The 16701-nt window shown below is 27.7% G+C and overlaps 1 protein-coding gene across 4 annotated transcripts in view; it reads right to left on the bottom strand.

Moving 5' to 3' along the window:
• LOC100205576 (peroxisome biogenesis factor 10) overlaps positions 1 to 16701 on the bottom strand; it is a 55281-nt gene that overhangs the window by 18972 nt on the left and 19608 nt on the right. For all 4 annotated transcript variants that reach the window (XM_065799883.1, XM_065799882.1, XM_065799884.1 and 1 more), the window contains exons 3-5: positions 9717 to 9793; positions 4357 to 4435; positions 2728 to 2781 (exon numbers count right to left, since the gene is read on the bottom strand). In XM_065799883.1, the coding sequence (XP_065655955.1) occupies positions 2728 to 2781; positions 4357 to 4435; positions 9717 to 9793 (210 nt within the window). The remainder of the gene's footprint in view (positions 1 to 2727; positions 2782 to 4356; positions 4436 to 9716; positions 9794 to 16701) is intronic.

The raw sequence follows: 16701 nt of genomic DNA, 5'->3' as shown, positions 1-16701 counted from the left end.
AATCCTAGTCAGCTTTAAGGTAGTAGTAAGTATTGCGATGATAGAGTGAGTCCAAATAACAAGTACAAAATTAAAGATTTACGGAGATCATTGCATGGTCAGAACCACTTAAGATAAAAAAAGAAGAAACTGAACGTCACAACATCAGAAAGTCAGAACGGGTCAGAGACAAGGCATAAATTAAGCAGTTCAGGTAAATGATTATGGCTGTCAGGAAAACAAGTCACAAAGTTAATTATCTGAGTAAGAGATAGAGAAATACAGAAGTTATTTAGTGCCAGCAGGTTCAGTGGCATTAGAGCCAAGCCATTTAGTGTGTTGAGAATTAAATTTATCAATAACAACAATATTGGCAGGGGGGTTAAGAGAAAGGACATGGTCAATTTGATCAGAAATTACATTTAAAAGAGTGCAGTCTTGGGAAGAAGAAGAATGATAACGAAAAAAGAGAAATGTATATAATGTGACAGAGTGAAGAGTTGCTTCAAGGAAAAGTGGAAGCACATAAATGAATGCTTAAAGAATTTAAACCTGATTTAACAACAAATAGGTGAATCGATGTGTATGTATACCCTCAAGCTAAGCATGTGACTATTGGAGTCTTTGCAAATCAAAAGATAGATGTTGATACCCATCAACACTGAGATGAAGGAATTGCAAAATTTAAATTTATCTCACAAAGAAGGAATTCCAAAATTTAAATTAGTCTCAAGCAAGTCTGGAAAATTTAATGGAAAATTCCGGAGAATCTGGAGAATTCTAACATCCTGGTTAACCTAATTCATTAAAATCATAGGATGTGTCATTTTTGTTTGTGTAAGGTGGTTGTAGCCACAAATCAAATGTTGTCAAAGTATTACTACTTTTAACTTGTTGGTTCCCCTCTTTCTTCATATTAAGACTCATTTTTAAAGGGTTGAGAGAGGGTTGTAACAATTTAAAATAAAAATGAGTAGCTGCTTCGAATTTAGTGACTTCCTCAGTCTTGGGGAAGTGAAAATAAAAATATTGCATGTAATTAATTGTTAAATTTCATAGGATAATCTCAGATATCATTATTTTGTACAGGATAATCTAGAGATATCATTATTTTGTACAGGATAATCTAGAGATATCATTATTTTGTACAGGATAATCTAGAGATATCATTATTTTGTACAGGATAATCTAGAGATATCATTATTTTGTACAGGATAATCTAGAGATATCATTATTTTGTACAGGATAATCTAGAGATATCATTATTTTGTACAGGATAATCTAGAGATATCATTATTTTGTACAGGATAATCTAGAGATATCATTATTTTGTACAGGATAATCTAGAGATATCATTATTTTGTACAGGATAATCTAGAGATATCATTATTTTGTACAGGATAATCTAGAGATATTATTATTTTGTACAGGATAATCTAGAGATATCATTATAGTACAGGATATTGTACAGGATTGCAACATTTTAAAATTTTTAAATAGAAGTTTTAATTTTGTGTTGTTTTAGTCATTAATTGAATTTTTCATACCAAAAAAAATTTTTTGGTACAAAAAGTTAAGTTAAAATTTTCATCACACTTTAAAAATTATAAAAAGGATTGGGAAAGAGTATCAGTTAGTCTGAAACCATAAAGTGTTAGGCACTAAATTTCCAGTAAATATTTTTTTTCTTGTGAAAATAAGCTTATGTATAATCATTTGAGTCTCAGATGAGAATGTGATATAATGCAAGACCTAAATTGACCCGGAATGATCCTATCAAAACCAATTACACAGCATAAAGCCAAACTTTCAATGATTTATGTACATACTTAGGTTGAATAGAGATTATTATTCAAATGATGATACAAAATAGGGTGTAAATAAAAAACTTCTATAAATAAGAAGTAAAAACTTCATTTTACTTATCCTAACAAAAAGAAAAAATTTCTTTTTTGATATGTTTAATTTTATAAAAATTTAAAACTTTTGCCATCATATATTATTTTGGATGTCATTAATTTTGTTGTATGCTTAGTTACAATGTACATACTTATGTACATAGCTATTATGTACATAGTTACAATGTACATACTTATGTACATAGCTATTATGTACATAGTTACGATGTACATACTTTCATAAAAAATGATTATTTAAACTATTTTAGTTATAATTTGTTTAGGACATTATGCAAAAGTGGTTGATGTTAGGAAGAAAAAAAAATTTGTTTAGGACATTATGCAAAAATGGTTGATGTTAGGAAGAAAAGAAAATTGAATTATTTGAATTTGAATACAATAATAGCAAAAACCTTAAAATAAAAAACCTTGAAATAAAAAACCTTAAAATAAGAATGAGAATTAAAGCTTTAACTTTAATAACATGAAAATTTTATGAAATTTATGTCATGAAATAAAGGTGTAGACATTTTTGTGACAAATTTTATGTTTGCTTTTTTAGTGAATCTTATTTTTTAATTGGTACCATAAATGTTAACCTAAATTTTGTGAGCCACCTTAGATGTTAACCTAACTGTGTTGTGAAATCCAAGATGTAAAATCAACTTTTGAATGGAACCCTAGATGTTAAAGGTATTGAAACTCTAAATGTTAACTTAAATTTTGTGTGAAACAATAAGCGTTTACCTAAACTTTATATGAAACCCTTATTAATATATTTTAATATAAAACTATTAAAATTGTTTATTAGATAATTTCTTCAAAAGAAACATAAATATTAGGTTCTTACCCATAATAAAATACTGAATATAACATTTTAGATTAGCTGTACTTTTTATTTGAACTAAATAAAAATCAAATGTTTAAAAATTTAAAGGTGCAACAAAAACTTATTTAAATGCACATATGTACAAACATTTGAATGTGTACCATAAGTAGAAATATTAAAAATAATAATTTAAACACTAACAATAATTTCTAGGTAGTTAAGTATTAATATACTTGGTAAATAACTCTTCATAAAAAATTATAACAATAACTGATAAGAGTTCAAAATATTATTTGTAATAAGTTCAACTTATAACGAATAATATTTAAATAAAAATAAACACCATACAATATGTGATTTTATATTTGATATAGAAAAGAATGGAAACTATTAGAGATGTTAATACATATTTAATAATTTTTGTAAATAAAAAATAATTTTTAATTAATAATTATATTTATATAATTATTAATTAAAAATTTATATCCTCTTTAAAATATTTTTGAAAGAAACTCAAAAATAAAATTATTAAAATGATTGACAAATAAAAAAATCACATCATATATATTTGTCTTTTTGTGTTTCATTGTAACCACAAGATATTTTCTGGATATCAAATAAGCATAATATGGATAAATGTGTATTTAAAAGCAGATGTGCAACTGAATGTTAAACACGCCCAATGCATGTTTGAGTTTAACCCAATTTTTTTTTTAGAAAAGACAACTTTAATTTTAGAAAAGAGAAGTTCTTCACTAATTCCTATCTAGTGCAATGTTAATGAGTTTTACTAGTTTTTATACAAAGAAAAAGAAAAAAACCCCGAAAAAAACTATGATAATGTAAAATTTTAAAATTTTCATTTAAGACCATTTTAGATATTAACATAATTTACCAGTATAAAATACCACTTTTAGATAGTACCAAACATGAATTAACTAAAAGAAGTATGCAACTAAAAGAATAAATATTTAGTTATGATAAAATGTGTTACTGCAATAATTTTAACAAATTTTATGGTTAACAAAAAAAGCTATAACTGAAAAAAATACAATTATATTTTCAATAAAACCATGGCACCTAAAAGTCCAATGCTATAAAACAAATACCAGATACTGTAATATAATAACTCAATAACAATAAAACTACCAAATACTAGTCAAGTAGTGATTAAAATAAGATACTGGTTAAATATGTGTGATAAAAAGTTACTTCTGGAGCTAAAGGAAATAAGATACTGGTCAATAATGGGGGCAAAAGATACTGCTGCAGTTAAGAAAATAAAACACAGGTTAAAGTGCCAAAACTTAACTGTTTAAATTCTATTTTTTAGTAATTTTAAATTTACCATATGCAAACAATAACATAAAAAATAAAAAATAGGAATATTGTAATTTCATTATAAATAACAATAACAAAATAAGTTATAAATTTTATTTAAATACCTCAAAAACTCATTTGATTTATTACAAAAAAACTTTAAAAGTTGCATTTAAGTCTATTTAATAAAAGTTACAATTGCATATAGCACAGGTTCATCACATCGCAACAATTACAATAATTTTTTATAAAAAAGTTTGTAGCAATGACTTTAAACAGGAACAATAAAAGTATTATGTGAAATTTTAAGAACATTTTAAAGCATCATACCCTTATAATTGGCATAGTCAACAACTTTCATCATTATATAGGGCCATGCAGATTGTATAAATGCAAAACTTAAAGATTGCTAAAAAAAAAATTACAAAGTTATGAATTTTTAAGATAAAAATACTTTAATTAACTTTATTAATAGTTTTTTTGTGTCTTTTGTCTAACATACCCCATAGCTCCACAGTTGAGGGGTTTAAAAAGGATTCCATAATGCTGTTTGTTTAAGTATGATATGAAAATGTGAAACAACTTTTTACAACTTTTTTTTTCAGATCAAGATTAAGAATTTTTATTGTGATATTTTTTAATCTATTATTGCCTAACTTTTTAATTTATAATTTGCATTTGTGCATAAGATTTTGCAAAATTCATTTCACACAATAAATGTTTTAGTCTTTTTTTATTTTTGTGTGAAAGTAAACACTAATTATTATATATTAAAACTGTTGTTAATTATTATTTACAATTACTTGTTATTTTTTTTTGTAATTAAATAACAAACATAATAACTTATATATATATATATATATATATATATATATATATATATATATATATATATATATATATATATATATATATATATATATATATATATATATATATATATATATATATATATATACATATATATGTATATATATATGTATATAAATATATATTTTCTTCTGTTGAGTCTTATCTCTTGCAAAGTTCACCAGACCTACTTGCTCTTTGTGAGACTAATTTGAGTTCAGCTGTCTCATCTTGTGATCTTAGTGTTGATGGTTATCTTCCTCTGATTCGTAAAGACTCCAATAGTCACATGCTTGGCCTGGGCATTTACATTCGTAAGAATTCACCTGTTTGTCGTGAAACTAGGTTTGAATCCACAGACTATTCTTTCATGTGCTTTCGTTTAGCACCATTTCACTCTATTGCCTTTCTCTTTGTTCTATATCGCTCTCCTTCATCTCAAGACTGCACTCTTTTTGATGTTATTTCTGATCATATTGACCAAGCCCTCTCTCTTTATCCATCAGCTAATATAGTTGTTGTCGGTGACTTTAATGCTCACCACTCTGAATGGCTTGGCTCTAGTGTCAGTGACTCTGCAGGCATTAAAGCCCACAACTTTTGCCTTTCTCAATCCCAAACTCAAATAGTCAACTTTCCAACTCGCTTTCCTGACAACCCTAATCATTTACCTTCTCTACTCGACTTATGTCTTGTTTCTGATCCTAGTCAGTGCTCAGTTTCTCCACATTCACCCTTAGGTGCTTCTGATCACAGTTTGATCTCTTTAAAACTAATATCTCATTCTTCTTCATCACCTGAATACCCCTATTATCGAACCTCTTACAACTACAGTAAAGCTGACTGGGATTCTTTCCATGATTTTCTTCGTGATGGCCCTTGGGTAGAAATCTTTCAACTTCCTGTCGACAAATGTGCTTCTTACATAACTTCATAGATTCAGGCTGGCATGGAATCTTTTATTCCCTCTCGACGATTCCAGGTCAAGCCTCACTCTCCTCCATGGTTTTCCTCACACTGTGCTGCTGCGATTGCCAATCGAAACCGTTACTTCCATATTTATCAGCAAAACAATTCTCCAGAAAACAGACGTCTGTTTATTACTGCTAGAAACAACTGTAAAAAGGTTTTGTCTAACACCAAAACCCGCTATTCTCAGGTCATGAAATCTCGTATCTCATCTCAAAAATTAGGCTCTCGTGACTTCTGGAGAATCTTTAATAATATCAATAATAAGGGCAAATCTATAATTCCACCTCTCTTGTATGGTTCAGACTTAATCACCTCACCTAAAGACAAAGCCGAACTGTTTGCTAAAAACTTTTCATCAATATCATCTCTTGATTCCACTAATTGCGCTCTACCTGATATTGCCAACAAACAGGTTGATCCATTGCTTGACATTCATATCACTCCAGCATCTGTATCTAAAGTGATCTCCTGCCTAGACTCTTCTACAGTTTGTGGCCCAAACAACATACCTGTTATTGTCTAGCAAAAGTGTTCTCCGGAGCTGTCATCTATACTCTCAAAACTATTCAACAAGTGCTTATCAGAGTCTTGTTTTCCAGCCTGCTGGAAAGCCGCATCTATTATCCCTATCTTCAAAAATTCTGGGGAGCGATCTGATTCGTCTAACTACCGTCCCATAAGTCTTCTTCCTATCATAAGCAAGGTTTTTGAATCTTTAATTAACAAAAACTTAATTTCTCATCTTGAATCTAACAACTTACTTTCTGACCATCAATATGGGTTTCGATCTTCTCGTTCTACAGCTGATTTGCTAACAGTAATAACTGACAGGTTTTATCGTGCATTAGATGAAGGTGGAGAGGTTAAGGCCATCGCTCTTGACATTTCAAAAGCGTTTGATAAAGTTTGGCATGCTGGTCTTCTCCATAAGCTTTCTTCTTATGGTGTATCCGGCAACATCTTTAAGATCATTGAATCCTTCCTTTCCAATCGTAGCATAAAAGTTGTCCTCGTTGGACAACACTCTTCTTCTTATTCTGTAACTTCAGGGATTCCTCAAGGTTCTATCCTTGGCCCTATACTCTTTTTAATTTACATTAACGATCTTCAAGATATTCTCACATCTAAGGTGGCATTGTTTGCTGATGATACTACCATTTATTCTTGTCATGATAAGAAACCAACACCCTCTAATTGCCTGGAGGGGGCATTTGAGCTTGAAAAGGATCTCACTTCTGCTACAGCATGGGGCTCACAGTGGCTGGTGAACTTTAATTCAGATAAAACTCAATTTTTTTCAGCCAATCGCTATCGCAATAATTTAGATCTTCCTATATTTATGAACGGTGATGTACTCGATGAGTCACCTACTCTTCATCTTCTAGGATTAACTCTTACTTCCAATCTTTCTTGGAAACCATATATCAAATCGGTTGCAAAATTAGCATCTGCTAAGGTTGCATCTCTTTATCGAGCTCGCCACTTTCCTACTCTGGATTCTATTCTCTATCTCTATAAATCTCAAATCCGGCCTTGTATGGAACACTGTTGCCATATCTGGGGCGGATCTTCTAATGATGCCCTTTCTCTTTTAGACAAGGTGCAAAAACGCATTGTAAACATAGTTGAACCTGCTCTTGCAGCCAACCTCCAACCATTATCACATTGTCGTAATGTTGCTTCTCTTTCTCTTTTCTACAAATACTATAATGGGCACTGCTCTAAAGAGCTAGCGTCTCTTGTGCCATCTACTAAAATTCATTCTCGTGTTACTCGTCATTCAATTAAGTGTCATCCTTTTTCTGTGACTGTTCTTAAGTGCTCCAAAAACGCTCCAAATTCGTCTAGTTTTTTTCCTCGAATCAGTTCTTTGGAATTCGCTTCCTTCATCTTGCTTTCCTGATTCATATAATTTGCAATTTTTTAAATCGTCCGTCAATCGTTACCTTGCTCTACAACCTTCATCTTTTCTCTTACAGTAACTTCCAACTTTAATTAATTTAATTAGCCTTGTTGGAAGCGAAGATGTTTAAAAATATATATATATATGTATATATATGTGTATATATATATATATATATATATTTATATATATATATATATATATTTTTATATATTTGTTTATATATATATATATATATATTTTTATATATATATATATATATATATATTTATACATATATATATATAGTTTAACATTTGTTAATAATATTCGCAGTCAGATAATAGTAATATAACAATAAGTAAACAAGTGAAATCATTAGTGTTTCAGGGAAACTTGTAAGAACTCCCCACAAAAAAAAATATATATATACATATATATATATATATATATATATATATATATATATATATATATATATATATATATATATATTATATATATATATATATATAATTAACAAAAACATTATTTAAAAAAAATAATGATTTTGTTTTGTATTTATTTATAAAATAGGTAACGCCTAAAAAATAGAAAATAAATTTTTTTTATAGCTAAAGTTGAAAACAACACTGCATGGAAAGAAACCAATGAAAAGAAATTAAATGAAAAAGAAAAGGTAGAGGATGAAAAAGAAAAGGTGGAGAATAAAAAGAAAAAGGTGGAGACTGAAAACAAAAGGTGGAGAATTAAAAAAAAAGGTGTAGAAAAAGAAAAGGTGCAGAATAAAAAGAAAAGGTGGAGAATGAAAAAGATGAGGTAGACAAAGAATAAATTGTAAAAGTTATGAGTGCGTTATAAAAGTAATAACACAATTATAGTGTTATTACTTTTATAATCCAGCTAGTGACTAGAGTGTTATCCTTTTGTAGTCATAAGTTTATTGTTTTGTTTATTTTTTATAATTTATTTGCTAACAAATTTATGCTCCATAAAAACAAAGTACAAGGTTTTGCATAAACTGAAATTTTGAAGACCAGATATTTTTCCAGATTTCGCATATCGCAATCGCTTAATTCAACCCTTGTTAGATGAATTCAACTTAATAACAAACAATTTGATGAATTCAACCTAATAACGAACAAATGTTAGCTGAATTTAACTTAATAACAACTTAGATAAAAACATAAAAAATTATATATATGGGATTCAAATGAAAATTATTAGTGATAAAATTAAAAATATAATAAAAAACACAAACATAATGATAGTCTTTATTTGCTTTTTAAAATCAGTTGATTTAAACTACAATGTAATCAACAGTTAAATAATTTGTTTTACTTTCAACTGTAATTAAAATCTGTAAAAATAACTATATCATATGTAACATAATTATTCTCAAATGAAATATTATCAGACATTTATCTGCTGATAAGTAATATTTGAATCGACATGAGATAACCAATCATACAGTCATTTTGAAAAAGATTAACAACTGAAACAAAAAAAGTTAAAAATATCAACTTAATATTATTAAAACATTATTATTTAAATTTTTGAGTCATTTTTACTTTTGAAGTTTATATAACTAAATGGTTAAGATATAGTTTACAAAAACTTTTTTGTCAACTTATACTGCATAACTTAGCTCTTTGCTAAGTTATTCTTTTTATGCCTTACTTACTTCAAAGTAAAAATTTTGATAGAAATCATGAAAATTAAAGCACTAAATAACTATGAAACTTTTTCTTTTGCTTAACATATATGTTCTAAAGTTAATATTCATTAAAATGGCTAACATTTAAACAAAATATTATAGAACTTTGCAGAATGAGTTATCTGTATACTAGGACCATTTGATTAAAAGTATATGTTTTTAAGATTTATAGTAGAAATAGTGAATTTATTGATAAAATCAAATTGTTCTGATCACTTAATTTGACCAATACTTTAGTTAGTTAATTTATTCTAAATAAAAAAAACTCACAAATTTTGTTGGAACATTTTTTCCTCCTAGATCTGTTTGAATTATTCCAGAGTACTCCTCACCTAATGTCTGTGAGCCTAAATAATAATAAATAATATAATAATTTAGATTCATTCTAAAGGAAGAAAAGTTTGAGATAATTTAACTCATGCAGGATTCACCTGCCCCAATTCTCAGTTAAAGATAATTTTGTACTAATAAAAAAAAACTTTTGTGAGAATAAAATTTCATTTTTATTGAATTCAGATAAGATAAATCTGAATTTTATTCGAAGTGATTCTAGGAATTATAAATAAATTTTTAATTTTGTTTTAAAAATGGGTCATGTGTTTTGAAACAAAAATAATTTTTGAAAGTGTTGTTATGCAATCATAATAAAAATACCAATCTGAAGGAATCTTAATTTTTGCAATACAAGACATGTACTCTTAGATACCAAACAACCATCCCCCTTCCCTTTTCTTTTTTTTTTCCCTTCCACTTACATCTGTTTGTTGATTTAAAAAATTTTCTCTTTCTCAAACCACAACCCCTGCTCACCTCTCTTTTCTCCATTTATTTATTGAGTAACGTTTTGCTAATTTTTCAAAAAAATGTTTAAAGAAATGAATCAATTTACGCTCAGATGTTTTCCAAAAACATTTCTGTTATATTAGGTATATAATAATAGTTTAATCAGCATATAATAGAATTCAAAACAATTAAATAAACTCGAAGGTAAACATGCTTTATGTTTTAGCTAACAAGCAAACAAATGAAAGGTTATAAAAAGTGGAGAAGAGGCTGAAAAGAGGCTGGTATTGAGTTGCTGAGTTTTATTTTTGCTTTTATAGTTTACAATTTATATTTCCACACAAGGTTAAATGGTTTTCCATCGTCGTTTATACGTAATCTTAAATTCATTACGTATACATCGACGTTACGTAATCTTAAATTATTATAAACGGACAATATAAACGGACATATTTCTAGTTGCAGAACTGGATTATCAACTGATCGATTTGACAACCATGTTTATACTTGTCAATGTGCCCACAAGTGTAATTGAACCTTTTTTCCAACTTTTGGTCTTTCTTGAGCTTAACAACAAAATTTTTTTGTTATCATATGAAAAGCATTTGCACAAACGAAAACATGATACATTTAATTGATATTTCCTGTATATTAGGGTGGAGTGATTTTGGAATCAGAACTATAGTAACCCTGGAGTAAATAGATTATCAAAAAATAATAATAAAATGTATAACATGTTCTTGCTAATAATGCCTGGAAAATGGCTGGTTCACAAAAATGTACATTTACTTAGACTTAATCTATTTTTGAGGAAAACCGCCATTTTTTGATTTTTTTTTCAAAGTGGGCATGCGCATTGCGCATTGTTTTGTTGTTTTTAGATTTTTAAATTACAATTTAATAATAGCAAAACAATTTATAGAAAAAATGCCTAAGAGCAAATCCAGGAAAACTCGTTTGGAAAATAGTTTAAAATACGGAGGCCTCCCATCAGAAATACCTTCAGCTGATCTTCCAACATTTCGTCAAGTAATTCAGTTTTTTTATTTTACTGAAAGCATTAACCAAAATATTTCCAAATCTACTAGAAGAGGTTGACAATTCTCTTAGTACTTTGTGGAATAAAGTAAACCCACGTCTTCCTCTTCTTCAGAGAAATTCAATCTTAAGAAAATTAAGAAATCTTTTTGAAAGAGTAAAATCTATAAACCGAGGACGTTTATTATATAGATATGATTTTAGATAAACTCTTTGAAATATCATCATGTACTTGTGAATTAGCGACTGTTTTATGTAATGACAGGGATGTTAAGTGTAGCATCATCACTTGCCAAGTAGAGCACATCTTGTGTCTTTGTAAAACTAGAAAGGTATTTGATTAAATTTTTTATATATTATTGTATATATTAGAATATTTGTTGTTTTAATCAGATTAAGGGACCTTAAATATAATTTTTTTAAATAATCAACTACTTCAGTTTAATTGAAGTGAAATCAAAGTATAATAAAAAATTCTTAGTACAATAATTGCAGATTAATAATCTGCAATTATTGTACTAAGAATTTTTTATTATACTTTGATTTCACTTCAATTAAACTGAAGTAGTTGATTATTTAAAAAAATTATATTTAAGGTCCCTTCTGAAGACAGGGCATATATTTGTGACCAGAGAAACAAGATTGGTCCAAAAGGTATTTATCAGCTAGGAAAGGCTAATTTAAAATCTGGTAAATTTACTCCGGAAAGGTTAGTTATAATAACCTACAAATGAGTACTCAATGTTCTTAAAGAACAGAGCAATAGTAAATTAGTAAAAACACTTATTTAATTTTTTTCTTAAATAAATTGTGTCACCATCTGTAAGTTTATCAGGAAGGTTCCTGACTATAATAATAGAATGTAAGAAAAAAATTAAATGCGTATATATATATATATATATATATATATATATATATATATATATATATATATATATATATATATATATATATATATATATATATATTGCAAACAGCACACTGGGGCAACGCTAAAACAGCTTTGTTTCAACGATTTCAACATTGTTTAAATGTTGGCCCCACAAAGTGTGCTGCTTGAGATATATGGTTGTTTTTTTTATATTTTAAATACTAAGTATTTTTACAGGTAAATGATTCTGAGGAAAAATATAATCCATTAAAAAGTTCTCAATATAATTTAATTAAACTTGATAGATTTGCAATGGAGGCTGTCGGGTATATAAAATTTTCATACATATTGAGTTTAGATGAGAATTTCTTAAATATACTATATTAAAAGTATGAAAAAAAAATCATAAGTTCATTGTTCATCCCCAGTAGGAGAGGAGAGGGTGAATATAGAATGTTAAGGGATCACATATAGATAATATACTTTGCTTTTTCAGTTTTGTTTATTTATTTCATAGTTTCTTATTTGTAGGTATGATGTCTCATCTCGTGCTGCAGCTGCACTAGCGAATGCTCTACTTCTAGATTATGGAATCATTAAACATGGAGATTTGAATCAAGTTGTAGATCGAAGCAAAATTGAGAGATAAAAACTATTTCATTATATAAGTTAGACACATATAAATATATCTCTTTATTTATTAGTTTATATAAATGCTTATTTACAAACCATTTAATATGATATTTTGCTAAATATAATACTTTGAGTTGTTTTATAGAGAGAAGAAGAAAATAATGTCAAGATATGGTGAAAATTAGAAAGAAAAATACACCTTATCAGATGTACTTTGCATCACAATGAACTTCCATTTTGAAAAGTATTCAAAATAGTTGATGGCAGTTTAAAGTGTCCAAATAAATTTTCAGGACCTATTGGAAAGCAAGTTTCTATAGATTTCCATCTTAACCCACAAGTGAAGTTTACCAAAATTGATACTCCAGTGGAGATACTAAATATTCCCATTGAAGTAATTAATGATTTAAGTCACGATCAAAGACTATTATTTGAATATTGTCTTGGAATTTCTAAAGGATTTGTTAATCCCATATTTTTTAGAAGAAAAATTGGTCCACTAAACAACGCAAGATGGTTGACTTTAGCAATTCGAATCATGGCTTTGTATACTCGTACTGAAGCACCAAGTCTTGAGCATGTAAGGCTTGTGAATTTTATTGTACAAGTGTATGCATACATTTGGTTTCTTATCAAAAGGTCTTCTAAATTTATGGATTCTCTGAGTATATTTTTTAAAATGACAGAACAGATAAGAAAGCAAGATGAGGAAATACAGAATATTTGTTTTAAAAATCTAAAAAAAAATTCATATTGTCTATTGCCTGAGAACTTTTTATATTGTATGCTTAGAGATGAAGATTCTAACATAAGGGAACAGGCGTTACTAGTCATTAAAAAACTCAGGACAAGTAAAGATAAAGAATGCCGTGTTACAAATATTGCTAATGTTGACATAAACTTTCAAGCAACTTCTTGGACAGAATTAATTGACTTCAAGAAAAGCAGTGAACCGGCATCAACAATATAGTTAAAGGATGACCAAATCGATGCACTAATTGCAACTAAAGAAGTTCCGAACTTACTTGAATTTCCTTCTCATGCGTAGAGCATAGAACGCGATGTCAAATTAGTTACAGAGGCTAGTCACCAAGTATATGGCAGAGAAGCTCGTCATAAATATATTTTGACCAAACTGAAATCCAGGGAAATTCGACCACATTTTGAAACTAAAAACGGCTTTGTGGTTTTTTAATAAATAATTTTGTTATGCATTTGATGTTAATAAAACATCTTTATATGAATGTACTTGCTTTTACTTTTTTGATTGCGAGGAATATAAAAGTGTGTTTAGGATTTAGGACCAATGCAGTAGGGTAGTGGTAAAGTGTTCGACTCACATTTGCAAGATATTTATTTTAGAAATATTTCGCATATGCTCGTCCCTTTGGCAATTGAAATTTTATATTCATGAATTTAAGTGTTTATAATATATATAAAGTGTTTATAATGTAAAGAACAATTAAAAAAACAACTTAAAAACATGTTTGGATTTTGGTGATGGTATCCATGACTATTTTTATTACCACTAATTGTACTTTAAAAAACTAAAAATAACTTACATAAGTAAACTTTGTATATACAGTTAAGTAATTTTAAGTTTGCTGTTTAAAACTTGATTGAATTTTATATTAATAGATATGCGTTAAAATGAGGTATAAAAACTTGCTAAAAATAAATTAAATGTTTTAATGAGTATATTGCTTATATACCATTATATTAAATAAAATTTTTATAATTTATTATTAATTTATTTAACCATTTCATTATGAATAAATTTATTTGAAAAAATAAACTTTTGAATGGTTATGCTATTTTTATTAATTGATTTCATAAATTGAAGAAAAACGTGAAAATTAAGAAAAATTGCGTTTTTACGCATTTTTCAAAGTCGATTAAGCTTGCCATTTTTTATTTTGGATAGCTGAAATTTTTCATGAGCTCATATTTTACCCCGTTGAACTTTCTCCCGGGTTACTAAAGTTGAATTTCCAAAAAAGTATGAAAATCACTCCACCCTACTGTATATAATTACAATTCAATCTTTCACAATCAATAGTTACCCATAGCAACAATATAAAAATTAAGTTATTTTTGTTTTTAATACAAATATCTTGTATAATACTAAAAACAGCACTACTAATGATTATTTGAAAGGCCTCTAGTGCTAATCTAGTTTTAATTAATATATAAAAAAATATTTTGTATTAGTAATTTTGTTTGGTAATTATATCGTTTTTAATAAAAACATTGTGAGAAATATATATATATATATATATATATATATATAAATATATATATATATATATATATATATATATAAATATATATAAATATATATATATATATATATATATATAATATATAGATATATATATATATATATATATATATATATATATATATATATATATATATATATATATATATATATATATATATATATATATATATATATATATATATTAGGGTGTCCCAGAAAATTTTTTTTTTGAATTTTTTGATGCAGTCCTTTTTAAAAGTTTCTTTGCAGTCTTATAACAACCCATAATTTTTCTTATGACAATTGAAAAATATTTATAAAAATATTGAAAAATATATATATATATTATATATATTTATATAATATATATATATATATATAAAAATTATATATATATATATTATATAAATATATATATATATATATATATATATATATATATATATATATATATATATATATATATATATATATATATATATATATATATATATATATATATTAGGGTGTCCCAGAAAATTTTTTTTTTGAATTTTTTGATGCAGTCCTTTTTAAAAGTTTCTTTGCAGTCTTATAACAACCCATAATTTTTCTTATGACAATTGAAAAATATTTGGGGGTCCCTCAAGGGTCTAGAATTTTTGTGTAAATGGGCAATAGCAATAGAAATTGTAACTTTTTTATGCTCGTTTGAACACAATTAAAGACAATAATTTATTATACAAAATGGCAACAAGGTTTCAATTGTTCATTCTAAAATATGATAAATAACTTCTAAAATCTAAATGTCCACAAGATTGTCACAATTGCATCTGGAAAAGTCTTGTCTGTGTTTTTCAACAACCTGAAGTAGAAATTGTTTCTGTTCTTCATTCATTGTTATTGCTGCATTAAAATTTTGGATGAGAGCAACACCCTGCTCAGCACAATCATTAACACATGGCAAGTTATTGACAAGTTGATGTGCTATCTAACAGGAATGGCTTTCGTGCCACTCTTCCTCTGGAATATCGAGAAAGCTATCATCAATGGCAGAAACTAGGAAGGAACTTCAAGAAATGAGTAATTCCGCTGTTGTTTTTGGAAGAGACTTGAGCAAATGCGATCCTCAATCACTTTTTATTTTTCGACACAAGCTGGGTTTTTTCTTCAGAAGACATATGCTGAGAGAACAAGGAAACTGTTGCTAGCTCTTGGCTGAGGTACCAGGAGTGACGCTTCATCATCTTTAAACCTTTTGTCTGCAAAGCAGCATCTACATACGTAAGCAGCCTTTGAATCAATAGAATGTCATTCAATGGTGCATCAGCAATGGCTCGACTTGAAAACCAAGATTGAATATAGACATTGACAACAAATCTATTAAATCTCTGAATGCCCTGTAATTCACAAGCAGTCAACTGTATAATAGCTTCATTACCATTAAAAAGCAATTCTATTTTTATTGCATAAATCGCCTTGGCCATCCAACGTGCTTTGTGAACGGCACCAGGCCTGCAAACTGGTGCTGCCCCGGCGCATTTTAAACCAATCATATAAGCCAGGAGTTGGAGAAATTCTCAATAGTCATCTCTTGGATGGCTGAGTTTCAGCTGCTCAGCAATTAACTCCTTCAGATTGTTATTTGCACTCACTAATGGCACTGGTCGTGGCATAGGCTGACAGTG

The sequence above is a fragment of the Hydra vulgaris genome, chromosome 06 (assembly GCF_038396675.1).
Source record: "Hydra vulgaris chromosome 06, alternate assembly HydraT2T_AEP".
NCBI lineage: Eukaryota > Metazoa > Cnidaria > Hydrozoa > Anthoathecata > Hydridae > Hydra > Hydra vulgaris.
The sequence above is the reverse complement of the archived record's forward strand: the minus strand, read 5'-3'. Positions and strand labels throughout refer to the sequence as shown.